This window comes from Pteropus medius, unplaced genomic scaffold (genome assembly GCF_902729225.1).
Source record: "Pteropus medius unplaced genomic scaffold, Ma_sr-lr_union100, whole genome shotgun sequence".
NCBI lineage: Eukaryota > Metazoa > Chordata > Mammalia > Chiroptera > Pteropodidae > Pteropus > Pteropus medius.
Genome location: NW_024356248.1, coordinates 4,191,357 through 4,219,248, shown reverse-complemented (window position 1 = coordinate 4,219,248; position 27,892 = coordinate 4,191,357). Strand labels below are relative to the sequence as shown.

The following is a 27,892-nucleotide window of genomic DNA, read 5'->3' as shown; positions in this document are numbered from 1 at the left end:
TAGAGTCCCTACAGAACCCTGTCATTCCTTGAAAAGCGCAGCGCCTGGATCCCCGCAACCCTCCCCGGCACCACCCTCGCTATACTCCGCAGTGATTCCAAGAGCCACAGTCAACCCTTCCAGCACCCTGGCTCTGTTCCTGGACGGCCTCTTCCCCGATGACTTCATGACCCGCCTCTCCCCGAACTTTGTCCTCATCAATGAGCAGAGCCCACTACCATCTCAATTTCAAGTGTCCCACTCACTCGCTCCCACCTCCTACGTATCCAGGTGCCTTTTTCAATCTCCCTACGTCCCTTAATCCTTCAACCCCTCTGGGACGCACAGTCGCTAACCCTCCTTCCTTGTCACTGTCCCCCGGTCCCTTCTTGCCCCCGCTTCTCTCTTTACCGCCATTAAAGTCACTTTCTCACACAAACCTCGACACCATCCTTCACCGTGCTGTTTCGCCTGTTTGCACACAGCTCCCCTGCAGTCCCAGGAGATGCGTTCCACCTGTCTCCTCAGACCTCAGACACCTCCTGCCACCTTCTCAGCTGCTGGCCTTGCTTCCCCATTCCCTGAGAACAGAGAGGCCATGGCAGCGGGCACCTGCACCCCCACGACCTGTGTGTGAGCCCCAGCACTCTGCGCCCCTCCTCTGACTGTGAACCGTCCTTGCTCAGAGCTAAGGCCAGCCCCACCCCTGTCTCCTGTCACCGACTTTCTCCTCCTCTCCCGGATCACTTCTATCAGCACACAAACTGCTCTCGTTTCTCCTGTCTTAAGAAAGAAAGAACTCTTGGCCTTACCTCTCTCTCCAGCTACCACAAGTTTTCTCGAACGGGCCACATCTACCTTCGCTGTCTACCCTGTCATTTGGCCCATTCTCGCCTGAACCCACCCCAGACAGGCTTCTTCCTTCGCCTTGCCACCTAAATGCTCTCGTCAAGGTCACCATGTTTCCCTGTAGCTAGATCCCCTTCTCAGTGCTCACCTCGCTTGACTTCTGAGCAGCATGGCTGACCGCGCGCCCCGGCTGACCGCGCGCCCCGGCTGACCGCGCGCCCCACTCCGGCCTGGAAGCGGGCTCCCTTTGGCCTCCATGATCCCACTCTTCGCCATCTCACCACTGCTCCGTCCCATCTCCTCCAAACTCTTCGCTCCTGTACCTCACCCGCTCCCTTGGTGATCTCCGCCAGTCTTAACTACCATCTGTAAACTGACAGGTCCCTGGAATGCCAGATTCAAATTGCCAACTGCCTACTCAGGATTTCCACGTGGATGTCTAAAAGGCACCGCAGACTCAGCCGATGCGGACGCCAACTCCTCACATCTCCTCCGATCCTGCCTCACGCTTAGAGGAGTCCCCGTCTCACAAAATGGTAACCTCATCCTCCTGGTAGCTGTCTTAAGAAAGAAAGAACGGGTCACATCTACCTTCACTGTCTACCCTGTGAAGTCCGAAGCCCTGGCATCATCCTGGATTCTGCACTCTCTCTCTCTATTATCAATCCATCTGCAAATCCTGTCCTCCCTGCCTTCAAATTCCATCCAGAGCAACCACTTCTCGTCATCGGGCCACCGGCTGCCTGCAGGGTGTAAGCCACCATCACGTCGCTCCTGAATTATTCCAACAGCCCCCTGGCTGGTCCGTGCTGCTGCTCTTAGTTCCCTGCAACCGGAAGGGCAAGGTGACTCTACAACTAAACCAGAGCACGTCCCTCCTGTCCTCAAAACCCCTCAATGGCTTCTGCCCCTCACTCAAGCTCAGTGCAATCAGTCCTCACCTCTCTGTCCTCACTGCCACCCAACTCCCCCCTCTTGCTGCGATCCGGACATCCTGTTTCCTTGTCAGGAAGGTACCAAGTCCTTTGTCGCTGCAGTTCCCTCTGCCAAGGACGCTGTTCCCAAAACATCCACACAGCTCACTCCCTCACCTTCTTCACGGGGAGCCCTTCCCCAACCGCCCTCATCCCAGATCTGTGTATCTTCGTAGGTGTCCCCCGCAGTAGTCTGACTACGTATCTGCTGGCTCACGAGCATGTCTGTGCTCGTGTCGGCCTCTCGCGTTAGGAGGTGTGCTCCCAGAGAAGAGGGGCGGGCGGTGTGTGCTGTGTTCTCTGCTGTTTCCCCAGCTCAGTAAACATTTGCTGGATGGACACGCAAAGTCAGGTCCCCACTGCCGGGCAGGCAGGGCGGCCTCTATGAGCAAGGGGACCAGCCTTTACACCGTTCACTCAGGAAAGCAGGCTGACCATCCTCCCTACACACTGTGGGGAGAGGTGGGGGTATAACAGGAAACCCCCAAGAAAAGACTTCCACTGAACCCTGAGAAGGCAGCCCAGTTCACTTATCACTGGAGTCAGATAGTTCAGATGCCACCTCGGCCCCTGCGTTAAGTTACTTAACCTCCGTGAGCCCTGGCATCTCACCTCTCACGTGGGACCAACGGGGCCCCCTAGCCAGAGTGGCCACAAAAACTGTTAGTCAACGTTCCTGGAACATGCCCAGCACACAGTAGGTACTTGATCAATAGCAGTTGTTACCAGTTATAGATAATTACTGCAATCGGTTGATAGCAGTTGATAGCAATTATGGATAATTACTCTTTCTGAGGAGCAGCCTCATGGCCTGACCACACCTGATTGACAGCACTGGCCTAGGAGTTGAGAAATCTGAGTCCCAGGGTCAGGCCCTGGGCGAGTCACCTCCTCCGTGGACCTCAGTGTCCACATGTGAACTACCAGTAGGTGGACAAGATGATCTCAGATGGCCCTTCCAGCTCTGAAATACTATAATTCTGTTTCATAACAAGGTAACTCACGTTGGTAGGTGGCTCCGAGCTGGCCAGCTGAGCCAGGTCCCCCTTGAAGGGCCGGTCCGAAGTGGGGCTCCTGGGAAGGAGAAAGATAGGAAATGGAAGTAGAGAATGGAGAAGCCTGTCACAGATGAATAAGGGGACACGGCCACTGATAAGAGTCTGCCTAAGTGACTTTAACAATACCCAAAGTCACCCCCGACTCAGTGGCATTTTCTACTGAGCCCTGCCTGGAACCACTGGGGACTGAAAAGCTGTGCAGTTTCCTAAGAGAAAGTGCCCCAGGGGACAGTGCCTGTTCTGTCCCTGCACATCAAGGGTTAAACTCCTCCAGTCCCTTTAGGAAAAGTATCCTGTATGCCCAGACCCCCCAAGGGTTCCCTCAAGGACAACCCTCCTTCCCCATCCCCTAAGGGGTTAATGTTCTCCTCCAGCCCTGAGCGCACAGCTGGTCTGGCTGCCCTGCCAATACTTCTTGAAGGATCAAAGGGGGAGGGAAAGGGGGAGAGTGATTTTCCAAGGCTGAAGTTGTTCCTCTTAAGCTCTGCTGGAGCCAGGCAGGAGAGGATAGAGGGCTGAACCCAGCCTGGGAGTCCTGGCCTGGCACAAAGAAGGGTGAATGGGGAGCCCTGCCCTCCAGGCACTCACAGGTGAGAGGAAGACGAGGCTGGAAATCAGGGTAGGGCAGGGGCCTGCAGCTTTGGGCTCAGCCCAGACCATAGCAGCCCTGCCCTTCACAGCAGCAGGAAGGGGAAGGGAACCTCTGGGCCCAGTAGAGCCACCAAGGGCCCAAGAGGCCAACTGTGCCTCAAGCTGGCTCCACCGCACCGGAAGATGGCCTCCATGCAACTGATGGCCTGAGATCCCTCAGCCTCTTCCTCCAGTGCTCTGTGCCCACTGCCCCTAGGGGCACCTCCTTGCCAGCCTTCCCTCACACTGGCACCAACTTTGGAGAAGTTTATTCCATGCAACAGCCTCCAATCTGGCTGTAATCTGTGCAGTGACACTAGCTGGCCTGGCATCAAAGTGTGTTCACGTCTTATCTCTCCCATCAGACTCCTCACGGGCAGCCATTCTTATCCTGACACACACACACCCCACCTCCCACCCCACCACCCACCCCTATACGCCACCACCCCACCCCAGCACCTAGCACAGAGCTCCACCCACAGGAGCCAGCAGTTAAGAATACATGCTTTGAAATCAAATAGACCCGAATTCAAACCCCAGCTCTGTCTCTTACTTGCCGAGGAGCCATGGGAAGTCACTTTTGAGCCTGTTTCCTCATCTCTAAAATGGGTCTAATACTCCCTTCACTAAACAGCACGGCTACAGCTTAAAAGAGGTAAAGTTCAGCTCTCAGGATAAAAAACTAGTATTTCCATACTGTACGTTTGAACTCTACCCCAAACACACGACTCTGTAAAGAGAATTACAATGGTAAAGAGAACACAGTCACGATCACACTGGCCACTGGCGGAATGCTTTGTGACTTAGACGAGGTTCTGCCTGCACTCATGGTACACAACTAACTTAAAAGTGAAGGTCACAGTCCCAGATGGGCCACCCACTTTGTCCTCACCTCTCCTTGGGGGTCTGGCTGTGCTCTTCCAGGCACTCTGTAGATTTTGCAGGCCTCTCCTGGGACCATCCCCTGGAGAAGGTCCCACCATCCTCATCCCTGGGACCTGCAGTCACGCCATAGGTCCTGGGGCCATATCTCGAGCTGCCATCATGGTTAAAGGTTAGGCGGGAGCCCCAGAGGCGGTCAGGACTGGCAGGGACCTCCTTGCGAGGCTGCTCCATTTTGGCCAGGATCTCTTCCACCGTGGTGGCTGCGAAGCGCTCCGAGGCTGGACGGAAGGGGGCAGGCGCCTTCCGCACGCCCCCCGGAGCGGCGCATCGAGCCGGGGGTGTCAAGGGGGGCATCTCTTCTCTCCCAGCCTCCTCTTTCCCAGTCTCTTGGGTGGCTTCTCCAGGAGAGGCCTCAACTGCTGGTCTTGGTGCAAAGGGAAGGGGACGCTTGCTGCCACCATAGGGCTGGGGTCCCGCCAGCATGTTCATCTTCCGTGCAGAAGGCAGCTCTGCCAGGGGACCCCGGGGGGGCCGAGGCCCAACAGGCACCAGCAGGCTGGGCTTGGCAGGCAGAGCTGGCTTGGCAGGCAGGGCCCGGGGTTTGGGCTTGACAGGGGGTTTGGCCCGAGGGTCACCTACAGAAAGATAAGGGTTGGTTGGGGGTGTTACTGTCAGAAGAACAAGGAAGCAGAACACCTCCCACCCTATAAATTCAATGTTCACATCCTTCTAGGCATAAGTCAAATGTCACCCCTTCCATGAAGTCTTCCTTGATTTTTTATACACATCTCAGAAGCATCCTCCCCTATCTCTAAACTCCCAAAATGTTTAGTCAATCTCCCTAATAAGTTAAACCTATTTAAAGGCCCAGCTGTCACCTTCTCTCTCCCTGTACCCTACTTTAAACCTAGCACACCTTCTTTTCAAACAAACGAACAAACGAATAAGCAAATGAGCCAATAAACGAATGCCTACCTACCCACATCAAGCAGTCAGCCCACCATCTGCCCACTCCAGTCCAGTCTCCTTACATGGCACTCCACTATCCTGTGATCCATAGTAAACTTTTTAACCCAGCTGAGCCTCCCTACTCTGCCTCCTGGCCGCTCCTCCCCAACTGCACACCTAGGCCACCTCCCTACTGTCATCTCGCCAGTGATCAGGATTACAAACTTACTATTGACCTAACCTACACAGAAGTCAATCTGCTACAGGAAAAAACACAAGACCAGAAATCTACCTTCTATATAAGGCATTCCAGAGCCAAATAAAAGAGCCTGGAATTACTCATGGCCACATGTGCACACCCTCTCTCCTCTGAGCCCCAGTCTCCTCCTCTTAAAACGCACACCTTCACCTACATCATCTAGAAGGTTAGCCTCTTCTTATCTGCTAGAGATCTGTGACCTCAGACGGTTCTGAAGGGTCTCGCCAGGGACTGAGAACCTTTCAAACCATCCTGCATGTTCTCAGCAGCCCTCCCTCCCTCACTCCCACCTCGACAGAACCGTCACTCGCCCAGCCCCTCCAGCACAGAATGGGGGTTCAGCCTCTGTCCCTCCCACCATCCTCCCAGCCACCCTGCTCCACCCTGCACCCATAGGCACCTGGCTCCGGGCCAGCAGAGACCAGCTCCTCCTCCATCTCCCGGGGCGGGGAAGCCATGGTTTTGCCTTCCCTGAGAGCAGACACTTTCATCACATGCGGCAGAACCTGCATGAGAATTGGGAAGCAGAGGGGTGTGAGCTGGGGTGGCCAGGACCCAGGAAGAGAGAGAGAGAGAGAGGAGGAGGTTAAGAGAGTTGGGCGTTGGCAGTAAGCTTGGTGGAGGGAAGTCTCCTACGCCAAGCAGAGGCACAGTGTGGGACAGGAAGAGGGAACTTCAGAGCGGGGTGAGGGAGGTCAAGACAGGTCCCCAGCAGCCACATCCTCAACTCTTCCCAGATCGCGCTCCAACTCTGGTCTCCTGACCCCAAAGTCTTGGAGCTCCAGGGAGCTGCCCACTTTTCACTCCTCTGGGGAGCTCTCCTAGACACCCCACTTACCGTTCCCAGGGCACCCCTTGGGTCCGGCAGCCCCGGTTGAGGTATCTACTCAGGGGCTGAGCAAGAAGGCCCCAAAGTCTGAAGTCTCTCTGTGAATCACCTCATGGGAGACGGGAAAAACCCGCTCCTCCCCAACCTGGGGCTCCACCCCACTGCCAGCCTCCCCCTTCCCTGCTCACCCTCCTCTCCTCCCTCCCTCCTGCAGCTGGGAGTGGTTCCCTCCTTCCCTCTCCTCCCTTCCCCCTCCTCCTTCCACATCCCTGCCCCACTCCCGCCTGCCTCAGAGCTGTCTCATCCAAACACGGAAAAATAAGGAATAAGAAGTAAACATCTGGAATACATTTTTTTCTTTAATTTCTCAATCGCTTTGGCTTCAGCTTGGAATTTGATGAGGTAAAGCCAGGGCCTAGTCCTGTTGCCATAGCAATGGCCTCCCACTGGATTTCCACAGCAGCGCCAAGAGGAAGGAGGAGCCCGCCCGGGCCTGGGCTGGGAGAATGGGACAGGGCTTGAGAACATCCGGGGGGTGGAGTGGCTTGGGGGGAAAACTCCCCGGGGTTCCCACTTCCAGAACAGTCAGGGTGGGACAGCCACAGCCTGTGAACTGGGGATGTGTGAGCAGCTCTCACGAGCTTGGGGCTGGCCTGAGGAGTTTTGAGGGAGCAGAAGAAGAAATTTAAAAGCAAGTGACACAGCCCTAAGGTAGAAACCAAATAGGTGTCCCTCCTCTAAGCCTGTGTCAGAAACAAGCTCTGGGGTCTGAGAAACCGGGATTCAATGCTGGGTGGATCTACCACTTTCTAGCTGTGTGCCCTCAGGCATAGTGCTTTACTTCTCTAAGCCTCAGTTTCTCTATGTGAAAAATGGAGCTAAGCAGGGTCGGGCCTGGTTAGTACTTGGAGGGGAGACCACCTAGGAAGACCCAGTTCTGTAGGCATAAAAAATAAGGGATTGTAAACTGACAAGGTCCTTGCAATTTGTGAGGTCAACCAATGGTTGCCTCACCTAAAAAAGAAAAAGAAAAAGAAAAGAAAAATGAAGTTACTGAGACTGTTGGAAGGCTAATGGGAGATCATACATGCAAACTGCTTAACATAACGCCTAGAGGGTAAGTGCCCAATAAACACTGGCCGTTATTCGTGCAATTCCATACAGTGTCACCAATGAGCTAAGATCCTTAGTAACCACCACCTCCTCTCTCCAGACCATTCATTCCTTCATTCACACAGGCCCCAGGCATGTCACCTGTTCTTCAGATGCTCCACCACCCCCTCAGTTCTTATCTTGACTCCTGAAGCACCATCCCAAGCCTGGGGGACAGAGCCTTGTCCCTCTTGTTCCAAAAGAAGGGAGATATTTCCCATCACAGAGCACAGAGCCCGAGAGGACAACCCAACCTCCTCCAACCTACAATGGGCACTGCCTTCCACAAAGTCACTAATCCAGCTGGTCTGGGAAGACACCAAATGCTAAGAAGGGCCCTCTGAGGCCCAACCTTTGCCAAACAAACCCACCCCTCACCTTTGACCCTGCCCCAGCTTGTTTCAAAGACGGAAGAGTTTGAAGAGGGTAGAGAGAAACCCAGGACTGTCAATTCCCTTGGTCAGCCGACTTCCACGGAGCACTGCTCCCTGCGGGTGGGGGAATAACTGTGCAGAGCCAGCCCACGTGTGCGTGGGGGAGGGGCACATGATAGAAAAATAAAATTAAAACACAAGATTGTCTCCTTGTCCTTGAACATTATTTCAAGGGACATGGTGTGGGTGGGCAGAAATGGGGACAAACTGGCTCAGAACCGAAAAACTCTCTCACCTGGGAGCCTGATGGGCACTTCTGCAGTATGAAGGGGTACAGCAATGAAGTGGGGGCTCGACTTCCCCACTTGAGGAGGGGCCACAGCAGCACAGAGGCCATGGCCAGAAAACCCAAGTGACCAAGGCCATAGCCAAAAGCTGCAGAATCACAGCGGCTGAGCACTCCCCTCTCCAGGAGTCCGGGGTAGACTAGCTGACCCGCGAGAGCAAAGGCTGCCACAAGGGCTGGGGAGAGGCTGGGCACCTCCAGCCCGGGGCAGGGGACCAGAGAGGCATCGGCACGGGTGGGGTCGCCCCTATGGACCCCGGGATCTCCGGCTGTATCTGGGGCCAGAGAGGTCGGCAGGGACAGCACGTAAATTACTGGAGGGAGGGCCAACGCGAAGACGGAACAGCCCGGGGCGAGGGCCGTCTGGAGGGGCCCGGTGGGGAGATCTGGACACAGAGGGGACAGCAGCAGCCGAAGTGGAGGAGGAGAAGAGAGTGGAGGAGGAGGGGGGTGGCAGAGACGGAGGACCTGAGCGCGGGATGTGAAGCAGCCAGCGAACAGACAGGGACTGGGCAGGCAGACGGGGTGGGGGCGGACTGAGCGGCTGAGGGCGTGCCGAGGGAGCCGGGGGAAGGGGCCAGTGCGGGCCCGGGGGAAGGGGAGGTGGGCCGCCCAGCAGCTCCGGCCCGCCTCGGCCCCCGGGCCTCAAGCCTCGCCCCCTCCCCCTTCTTCTCAGCTCGGCCAGCACACGTGCTCAGACCAAAGTGCTGCCCTCCGCCCCGCGCACACGTACCAGCCTCCCGCGTGCCCCCGCTTCCTCCGCGCCCCCGGCCCCTGCAAACTTTCCCGGTCACCCCACCTCAACCTCAACCCGAGGTGTCCCGGCTGAAAAAGCGCCCACTCCTTCCATGCCTCGCCCCTGCCCCTCAATCCCGGACTCCTGCCCCTCTTCGTCCCTCCTGCCCGCTCCCCGTACTCACGCGCCCCCCCCGAGATCCGGCTCCGCTCGGCTCGGGCTCGGCGCCCCGACGCCAGTCTCCGCCACCGCCGCCGCCGCTGCCGCCGTCACCGGGGGACCAAGCCAGAGCGAGCCCGGGCGGGGCCCCGCCCCCAGCCCCGCCCAGGCCCACGCCCCCGGAGCCCCTCATGAATATCCATGAACCAGTGAAAACCTGGAGTGGGAAGCCCGTGCAGAGCTCGCCCGATCGTATGCAAATAAGTGCAGCCCAAGGACTCAATTATTCATGAGTCTTGGTAATGAGGGGTCCGCCCCAGGCTCAGACCCGGGTGACAAACTGACGCAATTCAGCAGCTAAAAGCGCTGGGGCAAAATGGCCACCGAGACGACTGCCTAGAGAGACTTAAGGCACGGCCCCAATCCTCAAGCCCAACGGCCTGAAACGATTGCAGCACCATAGAGTCACGGCGAGAAAGAAGGTAACCATTGGCGGACTGGAGAGGCTTCCTGTGGCAAACACCTGAGAGACTATGCAACGTGGCCATCCCACGTGTATAAAATCAGATGTAGAGCCACCGTGAGGGAGACTGGAAACTATTTTTTTCACTAATCCCCCTTATCTCCTGTTATAACCCCCTTCCCCGATATAAATCCTTCCTGACCTCAAAATCTGATACAACCCTTTTCTCCCATAAAAAGCACTTCGCCCATACTCCGTACCTTTCCTGCATCATCACACTGCACCCCCACCCTCCACCGCTCATTCTCCTAACTCTCCAGGATCAGGTTTCCATTCTCCTGGTTGCAGAGAGGCCAATCAATCGTGATTCTATTATGTAAAGCCTTGGAAGACCCTTGGCTCATAGGTGATTAAGGATGGAGCCAGTGGCTGCCTCCCCTTAGCTTAGCTAATGGAGTAGAACTGTGAGAGAGACTTCCTAATCAGATCAGCTCTCGTTTCTAGACTCTCAGGTGGCCCATCCCGGCAAAGGAGGGTGAAAACCAATGCTTGTCCAGCTGGGAACAGCACAGGACGTACCTGGAGGCTTGCTTCCCGGCTGGCCAGAAAGACCTTGCCCAGTCAGAGCCGTGTGGTAAACACTACCGAGAAAAATAGGCGCAATACAGGGCTAGAGAGAAGGCATGAGGACATGGTTTCCAAAGTCAGTTCCCTTTATTAAATGTTGATTTTCACAGACCAGAAATACAAAATAAAAGTAGAAATAGGCCCCAGTAAGGAGCTACAGGCCTGACCTCCTATGACCCCTGCTGCAGCAACTTGAACAGGACAAGAAGCAGCTATGTCCCCAAGGTTGGGAAAGTAGGACAAGGATTTGGTTCCTGCACTGCCCTGCCTCCCACCCAATCTCTCCCCAAATTATAAAGAGGCATCCTTGTGAATCAGCAGCCAAGACGCCTCCCGTGCTGTCCCAGCCAAGTGCATATCACCAGGAAAGCTTGTTCAGATGGCACAGAATCCAGAGATTACATTTCATATGGGGAGAAACTGGTACCAAAACACGGGTGGAGAGACTGGGGGTGTGACAGGGCAAAGCCAAGGAGAGAGAATTTTCCTCCTCTCTATTCATCAGATCCTGATGCCGAATCTTCTGAGCTGGGGGGAGTACTGGCTAGTTCCTCTTCTTCAGAGTCCTGAAAACCAAATGTCTTTTCAGGACAAAAGTGTAGAGTCCTGGTTACCCTCCCAGCTACTTTTCAGTGGTGAAAGGCCCCCGATTCCCTATCGCCTCCCCAAACTCTAGAACTAGTCTTTAGAACCCCAGAATTCCACCTATCCACTCCATCCCGTTACTCTTAAGAACCAACCACAACCCCTGGCCCATCTGCCGCCACCTCCACTGCCGACTCAGATGCCCCTCGCCCTTCCAGGCCCCACAGCCCCCAAACTCCTGCTGTACCTCGCTCCGCCTTCTCTTCTTTTTGCTCTTGTTCTCTCCTGAAGAGCTCTCGTCACTGGACACAAACTCTTTGCTCTTGAAGCTCTCACTCAGCTGCCTTGACGACGACTTGGATGACGAGCCCCTGGAGGGTGTTGACTTCTTTTCCATCTTTACCTTTACTTTCTTCTTCTTCTTTGACTTGTCCCTATATTAGCAAGAGGGAAAGGGGCTGGGCCTTTAGGTACCCCCATCATCAAGGCCGAATCGCCCCCAGCTTTCACAGGGCCTTCCTTACCCAGTCCCAGCCACATTGTCCATGTCACTATCAATGTCAATAGCCAGCCATGTCAGCCCCAAGTGAGAGCATCAGAAGTGAATAACCAGAAAAATCAGAAGTCATAGCCTGGTCATATGGAAAGCTTACGTGGCATCTCTTGCTTTATCTTTAAAAATTCATGTGAATTAACACCATAATAACATGTTTTTTAATTATCCCACACCTTCGAACAAAATTGGCTCTCCAGAAAAATAGGCCATTATTTGTCCAGTGACCAGGAATTCCCTAGCGCATTACCCATACTTGGGTAACTGCCTACTCAGATATGAGAAGCACTGCCCTCTTGCCATCAGAAGCATCTCTATTAACATCCCCATTCTCAACTTGGACCTACAAAAAACATCTGCCGAGAAAGCAGTTACTGGGCCACTCTGTTCCCAACACTCACCTCTTAGAAGACTCGCCCCGGCCTCCTTCATATTCTTTCATGGCTTTTTCATATTCCCTCCTGGCATCCTCAGCTTTGCGATCCCACTCCTGACACACGTGCACGTGTACACACACACATACACACACATACACAGAGAGAACAGAAAATAATGAGATCTCTCCCAACACAGGCAAAATCTACAAAGTTCCACCAATGCCCCCTCCCCCCAACCCCTCTATCAGTGACTAGATTCACCACCCCGCATCCATGCTGCTACTCACCTCTTTCTTCTCTTTGGACATTCCCTTCCAGATCTCGCCTGCCTTCTTGGAAAGATCTGTGATACTGATGCCGGGATGGTCTGACTTGATCTTCTCTCGGCTGGCATTGAGCCACAGCATGTAGGCAGACATGGGTCTCTTGGGAGCGTTGGGGTCTTTGCCTTTCTTTACCTACGTGAGAACCCAAATATCTTTAGCCATCTATACCCCCACAGACACCCACATTCTCCCAAAGAAATTACTTGGATCAGGGGACAAGATGGAGAAGACATCAACCTAGACCGAGAGATCCCTAAGGGCAGGGACCACGTCTGCCTCCCCTCTGCACCCCAATGCTTAGCGCATTAGGGGTCCCGTCTTAGGGCTCCTGAGACAAAAGAAGCCTGTCTTCTAATTCAGATCTTCCAGAAGATAATTATCTCAAGGACCAGAGAGAAACATTTCCAAGAAGGTACTTCTCAAGGCCATAATCACTGGCTACAAAAAGCAGCCCCAGGAGGACCGAGCCACAGGCCCCACTGGTGGTGGACAAGAGAACACAGAGAATGGCTCCCCAGGGCCGTCCCTTCCAGAGGAGAGGCCATACCTCCATAGGCTTCTTGCGGCTCTTGCGATCCTTGGCCATCTTGGCCTTTTTAAGCTGTTTCCGTTTCTTCTCATCCCGGTCACTGTCCCCTTCGTTACTGGAGGAGCTGGCAGAGGCATTGCTATCAAACCTGCCAAGGAGAGAGGGGCTTAGACTCAGGAAGGGAAGATGGCACCCCACAGCTTCAGAACAGGAAATGAGTCCAAAGACACCTGCCCAGAGAGGAGGGTGGGAGGGCCACAGGACAGGGCTATCATCCCCAACTTTGCCTCCTCTCCTTTGCTGAGGGGGTGCTTCACCATGCCCTCTTCAACTCAGCCATAGCAATGGATAATCTGGTGAAGTAATCAAAGAAAAGCAAATGGGCTCCATCTGCTTTCCCTGCTCTCGGCCTAACCCCAGACCTACTCCAACCACACTCCCCGGGACAAACTCCGTCTCGTCAACGTGCCAAGTCCACTTCACCACTTCCTTGGGGTTAATCATCTTACCCTACCCCGTAGACTCTCTGATGAAGAGAGTTTCCATAAAAAGTGGGAAAAACCAACACCAGTCCAACCTAGTACATACCCACATAATTAACAGTCCTGTCCGATATTCACACAACCCGTCAGCACACAGAGCTGCCTAGACCTGCATGGTGCTGAAATCTTCAAGGCGTTTTCACAAGCCTTCACTCACTGACTCATGACGAGTAGGCAGGCATGCAGGAAGCAGAAGCAGTGGACTCCTGTAGATTTTTTTTTCCTGCCCAGAATTTATTTCAAATTCTTCTGGATTAAGAGTCCCAATTTTCTGCTGGGAACCACCGTGCCCTATTCAAGAGGGGCTCACCCAACTGCAAGCCGTTAAGGGTGGGCACATGGCCAGTTCCAGCCCATCAGAGCATGTCCTTGTAACTCAGACTCGGGAAGGGCCATGTGACCACACTGCTTACTGCTGCTCTGTGAGCAGAGGCATGCCTGCATGGTATACCAGCAGGATTAAACCTGCCCAGACCATGTGGCACTACATGGGGCAAACCTACCTAAAAATAAGGAAATCAGAAGAAACAAAGATTCCCCACAGCTTTTGAGCACCTCGATCCAGATGCCTGAAGCCAATTATATCCCTAGGCTCTCCAGTTAGGTGAACCCACAAAACTCCCTTTAAGGCTAGTCCACTTGACTCATATTTCTGACACTGGCCACGAAGAGTTGACCGATACAGCACAGGGACACTACTGTTGTTTCACATATGAAAAGCTGCGAGTCGACGACTGACCTAAGGGCTCAGCTGGCGAGTGGCAGTGGTGGCTCTCACCTCGTCTCTCCTCCCTGCTTTTCTGGCTTTCACGGCATGTCCTGCGCTTACAAAGGCCTTGATGATTTTTGAAACACTGACATTTATCCCCTCATTGGAGGTCATTTTTCCACCCTGGGTCGGTAGCTTATGCTGGGATACAAGAAATGTCCAGAAATCTCTGGTCTCTTAAGCTCACAGGCCATCACCTCACCCCCATGAGATGGAACCAAAACTCACTCCTCGGCCACATCTTCCTCCTCTTCACCTGGGTTGAATGACTCATCTGAAAAAGAACCGACATGCATCAGCGCTGCTCCACGGAAATCCCGCCCCCTCACCCAGATGCCCAGCTCTGGCCCCAGGTTGAGCCAGCCCGGGCCCAGGGAGGAGTCTGGCCGCCCCCGTGCCCCAGGACTGCCAGGGCAGGCTCACCGGTTTCTTCTCCTGAGTCGTCGCTGCTGTCGTTGGCGTTCTCCTCCCGGATCTTGCCCTCCTCCTTCATCCGCTCCAAGTAGGCATCATGCTGATCTTCGTCAGAGTCGGCATAATCGTCGTAGCTTGGGTTCATGCCCTAGCCGTCAGGGAAGAGGTGGGCGTGAAGGCCGACCTGCCCTGGCCCAGAAGCCCGCACACTCGAAAGCACTCGCCCATGCCCGTGAGTCAAGATCAGACCAGCAGCTCCGAGAAGACCATGGAGCTGGACTGTTCACACGCAGCCAATGTGCAGGGCCCACGAGGCCTTCCTGCAAACTGGGTTAGTCCAAGCCCCTCCCTCTCCCAGCCCCACTGGGGGCTCCTGAGGGGCTGCAAAGACTGATCTAAGGTCATGCTGAGGAAACCTGCACCAGGAGGTGGGGAAGGGTCACACGCACCTCTTTTTTCTATAAGGATAAGAAGAGAAGAGAGAGTGAAAAAGAAGCCGGAAAAATCCCTGCCCTTCCCCAAAACAGAAAGAACAGGAGAGAGGCTCATCCCTTCCACACTCAGAGGTACCTCTTTCAATCCGCGGTTTTTGATGTTGAGTTTTTTTACGTTGACAAAATCAAACAGCTTCCCATACTCCTCCCTGTGAGGGGAGATGCACCGCATTACCGGACGGGCAGGCCGATGAGGGGAGGACTGCACGCTGTTCTGACACCCACGGGCTGAGACAGACTGCGGGGCCTGGAGCTCCTGACCACATCATCCAACCCAACAGCTCAGAGACCCTCGCAGAACAGCAGCAGAGTCAGGCATAGTCTTGAAAGAGGAACCTGCATGGCTCTCGAGTTCCAGGAAGGAAAGGTGGGGAGGGGTGTGTACCTAGTAACCAAATACGTGCAAAGCAAGGAGGGGGTGTTGCGAGAGGGGATTTTTCATCCTTTTACTGGTTTGCATTTCATACTTCACAGGGTTGTTGTAACAGTTAAGCGTGAAGATGTTTGTAAAACGTTTAGCCCACGATGAGCATTCGATAAACATTAGCTGCTGTGTTCCCGGACACCAAGCTCATTCCGGGAAGAGAGAGAGAGAGATAACATTTCCATCTTGGGGGGAGTGGAGGAGGAGGAGGGCTACTGGACCCAGAGCTTTCATAATGTGGAAAACAATTTTTTTAAGGACAGAAAGAAAGCGATGAAGAGGCTTCCAAAGGCTGAGCATTCCAAGGAGCACCAAGTCCCAGGGAAGCAACAGAAAAATTCTGCTCAAGGCTTGAAGTCAGGGATGAGTCACAGGCCTGGAGAGGGCCCTGGGTCATGCCAGGCCTCCTGGTCGAGGCTAAGTCAGGACCAGGACGCCCAGGAAGTGACGGAGGGAGGCTCTCACCTCTCGATACTACTGAAGGTGTACTGAGTGCCCTGCTTGGTCTCGATTTCAAAGTCAAAGGAACGTGTGGTGGTAGTGCCACGGGCAAAGTTGACAAAGGAGATCTCGTCAAAGCGGATGTGCACAGGTGGCTTGTGGACATAGATGAAGCCCCGCTCCAGTGGGTACAGCAGTCCTGAGCTCGCCTTGTAGGAACAGGTGATGCACTGGGCCCCGGAGTGCCTGGGAGAGGACACAGGGAGCCCAGTCAGTGCCCACCTCAGCAGCAGGTGGCAGAGCCACAGGGACCACCACCAGGAGCAACACAGGTGTGCTCAGGACCTCAAGTGAGTGAACCTCACTAAGCTGCTCAGACAGAAGCAACTGACACCATCAAGATAGGACCCAACCGAGCCTCGGAGACTACACTCCCATCCAAGTGGGTTCACCAAGCAGACTCAGGACAGCCCAGCCCCACAGGCCAGGGCCCCGGGCCTGCGCTCACCCTTGGAAGTTGCCTGGGACCGTGATCTTGCGGTTCACCAGTGCTTTCATGACCCGGCTGACCATCTCGTAGAGGGATCCCGACATGTTCTTGGTGAGCCGCCCCTCGAAGCGCTTCTCCACCTCCTCCCTACGACAGAGGAAGATGAGGTCACGAGCAGGGTTTCCTCCTAATACACGCCTGTCTCTCGCCTCGACCTGGCAGGCTATGAGTCCAGAGAGACACTCACTCATTCATGTTGAGAGTCAAAGAAATGTCCTCATCCTTGGAGAAGAGAAGGATCAGGAAGTGGTAACGGGTCTGGCCCTGCTTGATGGGGGGATCCAGGCTGATCTGGCAAGGAAGAGCCGACAAGGCTTAGCACCAGGCGATGCTCCGTGAGAACTTGATAATTAAGCCCCAGAGAGATCGTCCATGAAAGACTCAGGCAAAACCCAGGACAACCCACTCCCAGTGGTTTCCGCTTACCACAAAGAACATCTGGCGCTGGTCCTTATGGGGCAACAAAAAGAGACGCAGCACCGTGGTGTAGGGTATCTTGTAGTCAAAGGTCTTGCCGTGCAGGTGCAGAAAGGTGGGGTAGATCCGAATGTCGTATCGGCCTCGAGGGGTCAGACACTGCAGCTCTCGGAAGATACAGATGGCGTCTCCAGTGGCCTGGATCACATCCGCTTTAGACAGCACGTTCTGGGCAAAGGCCTGCGAAAGCACACACTGGTAACTGAGTGGCAGGGATCCTGCTCCTGGACCAGGCGGGGCCTGCTTAGCACCATCTGCTCCCAAGGCGACCAGGGGAGACCTCACCTCAACAGGGTCTACGCCATCCTCCTGGGTGGGAGGCACGTAGAAGCGCACCTCCATGAGAGAGACTTCTGCGTCATCATTCTGGTGGAACTCCAGTGTCACCTCGTTTTTGCCTGTGGTGCACTGGGACACGTTGCTGAGGGGTATCTCGAAGACAGGTTGGTCACCAATGTCAAAGGAAAGCAGCTGCCCTGTAAGGAAAGAGCTGTCAAGCTTCTCCAGAAACTCGAGTCTGCATAGAGCATGTTCCCACCAGACTGCAGTTCCCTGAGGACAGGACGCTTTGCTCGTATTGTAACCTCAAGACCAGGCACAGTGGCTAAAACACTGTTGGCCCGCAATAAACATGGTGATGGATTACAAACTGATAAGAAATCAGAGGCCGTGACGGAAAGAAAACAAAACAAGTTAAAGGCTGAAATCCTTCCTCCCACCTTCTCCCCAAACCTCAGCCTTTGCCCAGACTCACCACCAAACTTCACCGTCCCCCAGTTCCAGCCCTTCACACATAGGTCCTTCTCCATGAGGTCAAGACGATAGTGAGTTTTGAAGAAATCGGAGAGTTTCTCAAACTCCTGTAAGTGAAGCAGAGAAAGCAATCCCAGTAAACCCCAGTGGTTTTAACATAAACTTGAATGTTCTACGATTATCTGTTTCTGAGAAGCTGCCCTAATATACCTTTTATCAGAAATCCATGTTGACTTAAGAGTCTCAGCTATAAAACTGTTTAAAAGGATGTTGAAAGAGGCTGTTTCTGGGCACCGGAACTCAGGCTGAGGGAAGAGTAAAATAAAGAACTGACAATTCCTGGCTATGGCCTCACAATGCTTTCAGACTTTGTATAGGTATTGCTTTAATGAAAGCGTAAATTCAAGTAAAGTAGTCTTTAACTTGAGCAGTTCAAAATGGGAAAACAAAACCCAAACTAAAGAATCAAGCTAAAACTATGAACCTGGAAAAAGGCAACAAGCAGAAACCACCAAAAAATCAAAACGGTAGAAAACCTTCTGGAGTCAAGACACAAAGGCATGCCCAAGACTCTGACACCCAAAACTGAACACTGATCGCTTAATGGCCTCAATGGCTCTGCTCTATAGAGTCCAAACCGGCAATTACATGGTTAGCAGAAGAAGGAGCTCCAACCCTCTCTAGAAGATTCAAATTAAACGAGATGGCACCATAAAGTGGGGGTTATGGCACCAGGACATCTCACCGACTCTCGGAAGCCATCGTACTTGTAGACATGGCCATTCTTCGTGAGCAGTTTAAGTCCATGGCCCAGAGCCACGCGGCGCCAGATGCCTTCCGTCAGCTCCCCCGCCTGGATGTTGTCCACTTTGCCCGTCTTACTGTTCTTGAAGATGATGCCCTGGCGGCTCAACCTCAGCCGACCATCATTCTGTTAGAAAAACAGACCTAAATGCACAGGGACGGTACACAGTGCATACTGGGCACAGCCCCGCCCGACTCCTATCCTAGGCTGGCTCGATGTCAATGCAGGAGCCATGGCTGAAGTGGTGAGGGCCAGTAAGGGACAAGTAGCTAGAAAGTCTGGATTCTAATCCTGGCTCTGGATCCAGAACCTTTGCAGGTCCTCTGTTTCGAGATATGGGACTGAGCGGCAGGTATGGTCCCTATAAACTCTTGAGGTCCTGTAACTCCAGTACTCTCTCACTATTGCCCTTTGCTAGAGAAACAACAAGTATACATTATACTCTCCTTTCCCAAAGTGGCAACATCATCCAAGGAAACTCTTGTTGCCTGACAAAAAGTCTACTCCCCTCCCCTCTCCACCTGTATTAAAAGCCAAGCCCTTCTTACCATGGAGCCTTTCACCTCCTGGTAGATGTCGTTAAACTCCAGCGTTTCTGCCATGCTGACCTGCCCCTTTGGCCTCAACTGTGAGCTGAGCCCCAACTCCTGGATGGCTGTGCAGATAGTTACTCAGCACGTTGGGAATCTGAATTCAAGAGGGAAACAGAGAAGCGTGAAAGACAACACCTCACTCAGCACACGGATGGGGCCAGGTGGCAACCTGTGGCTGCGCCCGGGATGTCTCGGGATCTCCTCTGCCTGGGAGCCTACAGGCAGGCTCCGCAGAGGTCGAGGGGCCAGGCCCAGCCCCAGCTAAAAAACCGGGCCTGGAGTAGTGCTTATACCCCAACCAGAAGCAGGCTCTAGGCGATCCACCTGGCGCCATGGCAACGAGGAGCGGTACCCCAGGGCCTGCCTGGAGGCCGCACCTCGCCCGCGCGCCAACCCAGCTCAGAGTGCAGGGTTTCCCTCCCAGCGCTCCCACCGTGCCTCGACCCAGACCCACGGTTTCCCCCCTTCCCCTAAAATGGATTCGCCCGCTGCCCGCGGATTCGAACGTGGAACGGACCATCTCGAGCGTCCCACGGGGGACGGGGGGACCCGCGCCCTCCTGGGGCACGGGGACGGCGACCACCCACCTCCTCAAGCAGCAGCCTAGCGACGGCCCAAGTGCGGACGGTGGGCCCGCTGGGGGACGCGGGGGAGGGGGGCGGGGACACAGGGGAAGGGGAGGGGGACACCGGGGAACCTTTTTCCCGCGTGCGCAGCCCAGCGTCCCGCCACCGGAAGCTGTTCCCCTGGACCATAGAGAGCATGAGCTGGCTAGAGAGGCGCGAGCCCGGCCCGCCTACGAGGCGGTCACATAGAGCGTCCGCGGCTCTGGAGGACCTGAAGGCAGCCTGGCGATGAGGAAGTCCCACCCGCGTGGACTCTAAGAAATGGGAAAGCGTAGGGCTCTTTAACTATTACAGACACTTTTTCAGTGGAGGACTAAGTTCTAAAGAGAAATCGTGTAGTTTTCTTTTATCAGACTTTCCACAGAGGCGTGTGTGAATGTGTGTGGTATTGATGTGGGTCCCTCTCTCCTGCACAACGATAGAGGTTTCTGTGGAGTGGAAAGACATCCGTGAGACAAAAAGAAAAATATTTAGAGTTATGGAGAGAAATGACCCCTCCCACTGGCTGAGAAGAGAATGTGTGTGTTAGTGTCGTGTCGTTGTGACTGCCCCGCTCTCCCTGTCACGTGGGATTGTATCCTTTTGGAAATGAGTTCACTGCATCCAAAAACCTCAGGTCTAACGGCAATGTATGGGTGGCCTGAAGGAGGCTGGCAAATGGCAGTATCAAGTTCAGGTGCTAGTGTCAGATTCACCTTGGAGCCAGAACTGATTTGAAACCACATCAGCCTGGGATTGTCAAAGCCGTGCCCCTGTATATAGTACTAGGATGCATCTTGCAAAATCAAAGGAGGCCAGACCTGGAAGACGCGTTGCAGTTTGTCTACTCCAACTTCTTTTTGCAGGTGGGAAAACTGAGCCCCAAAGAGGAGTTGCCTGGGGTCTCTGAGTCGGCAACAAAGATGGAGACTGGAACCCAAATCTCCTCTCCCCAGCCCATTCTGTCATAATCACAGCGACTCTATGTTCGGAACAATTGATAATATGTGTCCTATGCGAAGACATTAGGACAGAATATTTAAACTCGAAATTTCTCTGACCATCTGACTTAAATGGGGTACACCAGCTTACTTACTGAGTCAGTCCTAGGATAAGAGAAAGCAGGAATGCGCCATTGCCTGAACTCGCGGCTTTAACCTCTGAGCAATGGCTACTGCAATACTATCTAGCAGCATAAATTCAACTGGATTTGTAAATATGTGTTGAGCGCCAACAAAGTTCTAGGATTTGAGGAAACTAGTGAACAAGATGAGAACAGCACCAGTGTTCTAAGAGCATATAATCTAACAAACGATTCGGATAAGTAAACTGACAAAAACACAACCAAAAACCCAATGTGGTAATGCTGTACTGCAGGTAGCTTTCGAAAGCCACTGCCAATTTGAGTTAGAAATATGAACTGTGAGTCTTTACTCAGCCCCGCACCTCCCGCGGGAGCCAAGAAATGGTTTGAGACCCCTCCCCGCCCCATACTATTGGAGGCAACTTGGGAAGGGAGGAGATGGCTGCAGAATTGAGTGGCTTGAGGAACACAGGAATGAAGGGAGTACTCAGATCAGGTAGGCTATTAGGTGGCTAGGGGCTGGGGCCTTGCAAGGGGCTTTAAGGCGAGCTTAAAGCAGCCGGTGAGCTGGGATGAAGATGCTGCATATGAGAACGGAACAGAAACGGTAAACAGAGTGCGGATAAAACATGAATCCCAGAGGGCCCTAGCCAGCTGGATCCCAGGCAATCAGGAGCCTGGGATTGGAGACCCCACCCCTGCCGTGACATCACAGGGGAGTGGGGTGGAGACAACAAAAAGGGGTCCCCCGCCCTGGCCTTGGACTCTTGGCAGCCCTGAGTGTCAAGAGCGGAGAGCCTGGGCACTGGGCTAGGGTTGCCTGACTTAAAGGAATAGGCTCCCATTCCTCAGTCCCCTCTAAGCTACCCTCTCTAGGCCTTGATCTCCGTCTTTCCGTCTGAGGACCTCTCCCTCCTGAGGCCACCGTTCAGTCCCTTCTGAGTGGCCCTCGAACACTCAACATGAACTGTATTTCAGATTTCTTCACCTACGAGACCACTAAGTCGGTGGTTGTGAAGAGCTGGACCATTGGGATCATCAACCGAGCAGTTCAGCTTCTGATCATCTCCTACTTTGTGGGGTGAGTCTGTGGCCCTTCAGGTCCCAGGAGGGGAGGGCCGCCCAGCGTCCTCGACCCATTCTCCCCTCAGTTGCTGTCCAGCTTCCTAAGCTGCTCCTCTCGGAAAAACTGTCTATTCTGGAGCCGCATCCAGAGGACTGGCCTCTGGGGCCCCCTGGGGGACAGGGGTTCTTGCCCTGAGCTGAGTCCTTTCTCCAAGTAAATCCTCTGCAGTCGGAGAGTGACCTGCAGACTCCCAGCTCAAGGGGAGTCCTCGCCTGGCACTACCCTCCACCAGGAGCGGTCCCAGGTGACCATCTCCCCTCTTCTCTCATCCCCACCCCTAACCAGAGAACAGACAGACTCCCACACTCACATCCGCCCATTCACCTCAGGCAACTCTTTGGGGTCTCAAAAAGACGAGATGACGGGAAAGAGGATGGGAAGGCACTGAAACAAGGGAGCCAGTGACAGGTTGATTGGGGGGTGTAAGGAGGGCCAGCTGGGGGAGGGAATCTGCTTCAGAATGAGGGATCCCCTCCTGGTGTGGGGAGAGGGAAGAAGCCCTTGCTCTTGGAGGGTAGGACAAAGCAGGGGGTCTGCCCCTTGGGAGAGAGGGAGCAACACAGGCACCATTAACACTCAAGGGAAGAGCCATTGAGGAGGAAAGTGGCTTTTCTGAATGTGGTGCAGCATCCCTCCACAAGATGCCGGAAACACTCCCCTTTGTCAGAGAGCGTAAACTCCCTACTTCTACCTGACTTTGTACCATATACCCATCCTGGGAGATGCTTAGGAGACAGCGAGGTCTGAACACCCCTCTCGGCCCCCACCTATTAGAGGTGCCCCCCCACACACACACACACACGTGCACACACACACACACGCACGCACAAAGAGCCACGGGACACACAATGGCCAGGAGAAAACACAGGTTCTGTCCTTCTCATGGTCCTTCGCACACACTGGTGGACACCAGGAAATACGGGCCAAAACCTCTGCGTTTTTCTTTCCTAGTGTGCAGGTCTCTAGTCTCACGCTGTTCCTTGAGACAATGGGTCTGTGTATGAGAGACAGCAAGCCACTGACAGCTGTCAGGAGTTAATTCACGCAAGTCAAAGGAGACATCCTGCGTGCGTGGGGGCGGGGGCTCCTTGCCTGGAGGTCTCAGTAGTGTGTGAGGGTGTGTGTGGACAGGTGGGTAGACACGGATTGAGGGATTTTTGCTCCGCGTGCTTGGTAAGAGTCCTATCCTAAGCTTCGGTTATGCCGGTGTTGTAGACAAGGCTCTTCGTGAGGACATTAGAGAAGGAACTCAAGCTTTGGGGTAGGGTTAAATGACCTTGAAGTCCTCTTCCAGGTTTGAGGTTTTATGAGATATGACGGGTGCAAATGTTTCATGTTCGCATCTCCGGAGCCCGGGCTCAAAGTTGGTTCTTAAACACTCCATGTTCATGTGCATGTGTGATGCTGCGATTTTTACGTGTAGCCACCAGACGGTACGTTGGTCCAGGTGAGCGCAGAAGCTGCCTCGGCACATTCCTGGCCTGGCCTGGCTTCGTTGGCTCCAGGCAGGAGATCGATGGAGGGTGGGTAGAGACAGCCGGCTCCTGGACCAGCCTGCTCAGCGCCCCCACAGCCCTTGTCTCTTCCTCATCATGATCCAGCCTGACGCTCTGACCCTCAGTGCTGGAGCCTGGCCTGCTGGAGCAAGCATGAGAGGCTCTTTGGCATCTTAATATTCAACCCCATCCATCTCCCAGCCTGACAGGTCCCCACAGAGCAGCTCCTTCCAGTTACATCAGTGCATTCTGCAGCCCAGCCCCCCAGCCTGAGCCCCATCCCTGTGCGCGTGAGCCCATGCACCATTAGGACTTCCTGAATCCGTTGGCATTAATTTAGCAAAAATTTACGGAGCGTCTCTTCATGCCCAGCGTTGTGCACCAAGAATAGAACGGTGGGCAAAAGCAGACAGGATCCTCACCCTCGTGGAGCTTAGAATACAGGACATGGATGTTAATGAAATAATTTCTGCAAACAAATGTAAAATTTCAGCTGTGGCTCAGGGTTCGAAGAAGAGGCCCATGGTGCTAGGAGAGCTGCTTGTATATAGAGAGGTATTTGACTTGGTTGGGCAACTGAGGGAAGCTTTTCTGCATTATGTGACATTCCAGCCAAGATCTGAAGGGTGAGTAGGAGCAACCTGGGTGAGAGAAGGGAAGGAAGAGAGTTCAAGTCAGAGAAAGCCAGCTCTGCAAAGGGGAAGGGCCTGGCTGATAGGGAGAAGGAAAGAAGGTCTTTATAGCTGGAGCAGGGGGAGCAAAGGCAAGGGTGACGTAGGACGGGGGCGGGGTCGCAGATGGAGGCCAGACCGCAGACCTCGCAGGTCTGTCCTTTTTAGGGAAGAGGAATGGATGAGAAGCTACTGAGAGAGGTGGACAGACCTGCTGGGATCCGAGTTGGGTCGGTCTCCCTGTCTGATACTCCCGGGGATTGGAATAGGAGGAGGGGATGTGGGAAAATGTGTTTAACGGTGGCGTAATCATACGGAGAAAGATGACTGTGGCTTGGACTCCATAGCACTTGAAAGGATTTCTAATGCTGTGATGTTAATGCTTAGCTAATCCTGGAATCTCTTCCATAGAGTGCCTGTCAGGTAGACCAGATGCACAACCTTATCGAAGCCGCGTGTAACATGAGCCAGGCATTTCTCCACGCATGCTCTCACCCCTGCCTCTAGCCTCTGCTGCTCATCTGTGGTTGACGTCACTTCGTCACTAGTTTCCTTTATGCACCCCAGGTGCACAGAGAGGCCAGGACTTACCTGGTGTTTCTCATATCGCCTTTCCTGGGCCCAGGTGGTAATCCAGTCTCCTCTGTCGAGTGAGACTTCGTAAGAGTCAATCTCTTCTGGATCCTGTGGGGACCTGAGGAAGAGGTAGAAGGTGATCCCTGGGGCCTGAGTCCCCAGAGGCGTTGGTCAGAGTATGGCCTGAGGTTGGTTTCCAGGTCCTTCCTGGAGGAAGCCGCCTCCCTGTAAAGTAGCAGAGAGGGCAGTCCCAGCCCTCTGACGCTCCGTCCATCATCCATTGTCCATCACCGCCCTGCTCCCCGCATCCTGCGCCTCCCCTGCAAGGCCCTATGCACATGGGGACACCATGGAACATGGAGCGCCTGGTTAGCAGCCTCGCTGTGACACCAAGTGGGAGTGAGGCTTAGACGGGTCACTTTACATCTCTAAGTCTCAGTCTGTATCTGGAAAATGGGACTAGGATGCCTCTCCCGGGGAGTTGTGGGGAGGGCAGGTAACATGTCAGGACCTCACCTGAGTTGGGTGACTCAGTAATAGATGGTAACCCTTATTATTTCATGGACTCCCCATCACACCTCCCCACTCTCCTCTACCCAGCTCACACCTTCTTGAGAGACCCCTCTCTTCCTGGCACACACAACACACGCCCCTCACACCCACTCCCTGGCCTCCTCCCTGACTCCTGGGGGTGGACAGGAGGGTGCTGGGGTGCTGCTCTGGCCTCCTTCCTGCACATCCCACCTGCCAAGGAGCTGCCACCCGCTTTCCGCTCTATAAATAATAAACCAGGAACATGAGAAAAAATAAGTCAGCAGCAGAGTAAATGCCAAGAACTGAAGGCTCAGTCCTGCCCCATTGCCTCCGCCCTGGCCTCGAGGGACAGACCCGGCCCCTCTGCTCCGGAAATGAAGCACCCCCTTAGTTCAAGCTGCCACGATGACATCCCCGTGGGGCCACCTAGATTCTTCCACTTGTTATTTAACTTCGAGAGAGAATTCAGACTTGGCTTCTCCTCCCCACTGGGCACAAGAAGGAGCTTTGGAGGAAGAGGAGGAGGAGGAGGAGGTGGAGGCGGGGAGGAGGAGGGAAGAGATTGGTTAATTCATTGTTCCTTTGATCCCTCGGCCCTTCTCCCTGAGACTTTCTTAAGCTAGGAGATGCTTTCCCTGGTGACTGACAGGCAGGGGCCGGCAGGATAAGGATGAGGACCCAGTTCAGGGGCCCAGCTGTGGAACACAGCTGGAGACCCCTACAGCTCAGCCTGGGTCGGAACCCACATACTAGCTTGGCAAGTCAGCAGGCCTCCCTGTGCCTCAGTTGTCTTATTTGCGGCATAATGAGAGTAACGAAGCTGCCTCGTTGGCTTGCAGTAAGGATTCCATGAGTCCTTAATACACACAGCACTTAGCACGCTGTGTTGCTTATATGATAATAATAATCCGAATTCTGCTTCTCATCCACAAATGTTCCCGGACTTGAAAGGCTGGGGGCGAGGGGCCTCAGGAAACCATTTCATAGGCCAGCACTCTGAGGTGTGTCCATTCAGCGGCCAGGCACACTGAGGTCCCAGGGGCTGTGCTGCGGCTGGGACGTCCACTCAGGCGAGCGTGCAGCAGTGACAGCAGCACCCTCAGCTCGGAGCAGAGAGCCTGGGGCTGAGACCGCCCTCCTGGCCCTCCGCAGGGCCCAGCCACGAGCTACGAATGCTTGTGGGGCAGTTTTCTGTAACGGGGATGCTCCCGTCTCTTCTGCTAGGACATAAGATGGCAGTTGAGATTTCTCTGTGAGCCGCACTCGCTTGGGAGACCTTGATGGAACCCCTCCCCTTCCAAAAAAAGAAGAAAAGTGCTAGGAAAGTAAGGCACACCATTCCTTGGGCTTTCCGCAGAGGCAGGGTGTTTGGAGGAGTGTTATACAAGCATGCGAATAGCTCTTAATGGGGCATTAATCAGGACGTGGCCTGCTCTAAGGCAGCAGCAATAAAACAGGTGACAGGTTCGGAGCCGTCTGCCAGAGCTGGCTGGGACTCCGTCCTTTCTCTCCCACTCAAGAGAGCAAGCGGAATTCAAGCAGTGAGGGACGCCCCAGTGATGGGGGTGACTCTGGACCCCCTGACTGAGAACCAGGCAAGTAGCTGCTTGCAAATGCCAGCCTGTGTCCGCGTAAACGTGACAGGCAGGCTCCCACCCCGCAAGTGAACGTGACCTCCATAATGACCCAGGAGCTGCTCCCTTCTGCATTTTCCAACTTCAGGGGACCCGAGAGGTCACCCAGTCCAGCCTACCCCCAAAGATGGAGTCTCCTTGAGAACCCCGCCCCCCAGGCCTGTGGTGCTCACCGCCTCCCACGGCAGCCCACTCCACTCGTGGGCCACTCCCTGGGATTAGAAAGGCCCTGGGCTCGAGGTCTAACTCCCTCCTTATAATGTGCTCAGGTCAGTCCACGCGTTGCCCCCAGCGGCTTCCCAGCCGAGGCCGCGCCCTGCCCCCCAGCTTTGTCTTCTTCGCGCTACACCGTCCCCAATTCCTTCCCCTCATCTGCATCTGCTGAGGCTCTCCAACCTTGCACCACCCTGGTTAGCATGCAAAAAATGACCCTACCCCAGCATTTCCAAACGTGCACTCCCAGATTCCACAGACGTCGCCGGAGAGTGCGCAGCATTCTCCAGTCGCGTTCGACGAGGTTTTCTCGACGGTACAATCGGGACAGTAATAGCATCTGCCTCCCCGTGTGCTGTCAGGGACAAACGGGGCTGCGCCTGCGGCTGGAAACATGGTACTGGGGCCAAGAGCGGCCTGAGCCTTTGAGAGCTGCGATGGGAAGGCAGGCACCTCGCAGAAGTGCAGAGGGGAGAGTTGTCTGCAGGCCTTTCTGGCTGCTAGTGAAGGCTGCAAGAGTCTGGGAGGAAGGTGGGGATGGACGAGCGGAAGGGTCCCTCTCTGATCCACATGGTCCGGTAATGGCTGGAAGCATCAAGAAGAAGCCAGTACAGGTAAATGTCCACTGGGTGGCAGCACAATCCAAGGAATATCATTAGAGGCCCCTCCACTCTTCCAGCCCAGCTCCATTTACCTGCCAGGTAAAGGTTCAGCCGCTGCCCCTCCATCTTACTCACCTGAGGCTTGCACAGAAGGACACTCTGCCTTCATTGACTTGTTTATTGAACACCTTCTATGCGCTGGCACTTAGATGCGGACGTGAACAAAGTCCGGGATGCCCAGGGTCAGAGGCCTAGGTTCCTCTGCTTCTCCGGATGCCTGCCAAAGAGGTGGCCTCCGTCATCAGCAGGAATGATAATGTGTTCTCAAGGAGGCGATATCACCCTCTAGGGGTGAAAATTGGTACCTGAGGAATGAAAAATATCTCACTCTTTTTATGTGAAAAGCACAAATATACACATAGTACATAAACTGGTACCTATAGTATCAAAT

General features: G+C 54.3%; 3 protein-coding genes across 6 annotated transcripts in view; 1 reads left to right on the top strand and 2 right to left on the bottom strand.

Annotated features, from left to right (window-relative positions):
• The window catches only part of TNKS1BP1 (tankyrase 1 binding protein 1), a 23,941-nt gene extending 14,555 nt beyond the window's left edge, over positions 1-9,386 (bottom strand). Inside the window, exons 1-4 of one of the 3 annotated variants that reach the window (XM_039860376.1) lie at positions 9,204-9,386; positions 5,983-6,088; positions 4,383-5,010; positions 2,807-2,876 (exon numbers count right to left, since the gene is read on the bottom strand). In XM_039860376.1, coding sequence (XP_039716310.1) covers positions 2,807-2,876; positions 4,383-5,010; positions 5,983-6,088; positions 9,204-9,371 — 972 coding nt within the window. In that variant the 5' untranslated portion in view covers positions 9,372-9,386. Of the gene's footprint in view, positions 1-2,806; positions 2,877-4,382; positions 5,011-5,982; positions 6,089-6,420; positions 6,582-8,232; positions 8,767-9,203 lie in introns of those variants that run through there. The other 2 variants (XM_039860377.1, XM_039860378.1) reach the window with 2 other exon arrangements.
• A 947-nt stretch (positions 9,387-10,333) lies between these two features.
• On the bottom strand, positions 10,334-19,637 carry SSRP1 (structure specific recognition protein 1). 2 transcript variants are annotated; one of them, XM_039860379.1, is made up of 17 exons: positions 19,488-19,637; positions 18,856-18,994; positions 18,248-18,433; positions 17,504-17,609; positions 17,035-17,225; positions 16,699-16,929; positions 16,460-16,563; positions 16,231-16,359; positions 15,747-15,968; positions 14,934-15,006; positions 14,373-14,511; positions 14,178-14,223; positions 12,657-12,786; positions 12,071-12,241; positions 11,808-11,896; positions 11,101-11,287; positions 10,334-10,834 (listed from the first exon to the last, which is right to left on the bottom strand). In XM_039860379.1, the coding sequence occupies exons 2-17, from the start codon at positions 18,907-18,909 to the stop codon at positions 10,763-10,765; spliced, it is 2,130 nt and encodes a 709-aa protein (XP_039716313.1). In that variant the 5' UTR covers positions 18,910-18,994; positions 19,488-19,637; the 3' UTR covers positions 10,334-10,762. The 2 variants fall into 2 exon arrangements, with proteins under 2 accessions (XP_039716313.1, XP_039716314.1); XM_039860380.1 differs by lacking the exon at positions 19,488-19,637 and adding an exon at positions 19,192-19,211.
• Positions 19,638-21,202: 1,565 nt separating this feature from the next.
• The window catches only part of P2RX3 (purinergic receptor P2X 3), a 27,641-nt gene continuing 20,951 nt past the window's right edge, over positions 21,203-27,892 (top strand). The window contains exon 1 of the mRNA XM_039860266.1: positions 21,203-21,670. Within this exon, the coding sequence (XP_039716200.1) occupies positions 21,552-21,670 (119 nt within the window). The 5' untranslated portion in view covers positions 21,203-21,551. The remainder of the gene's footprint in view (positions 21,671-27,892) is intronic.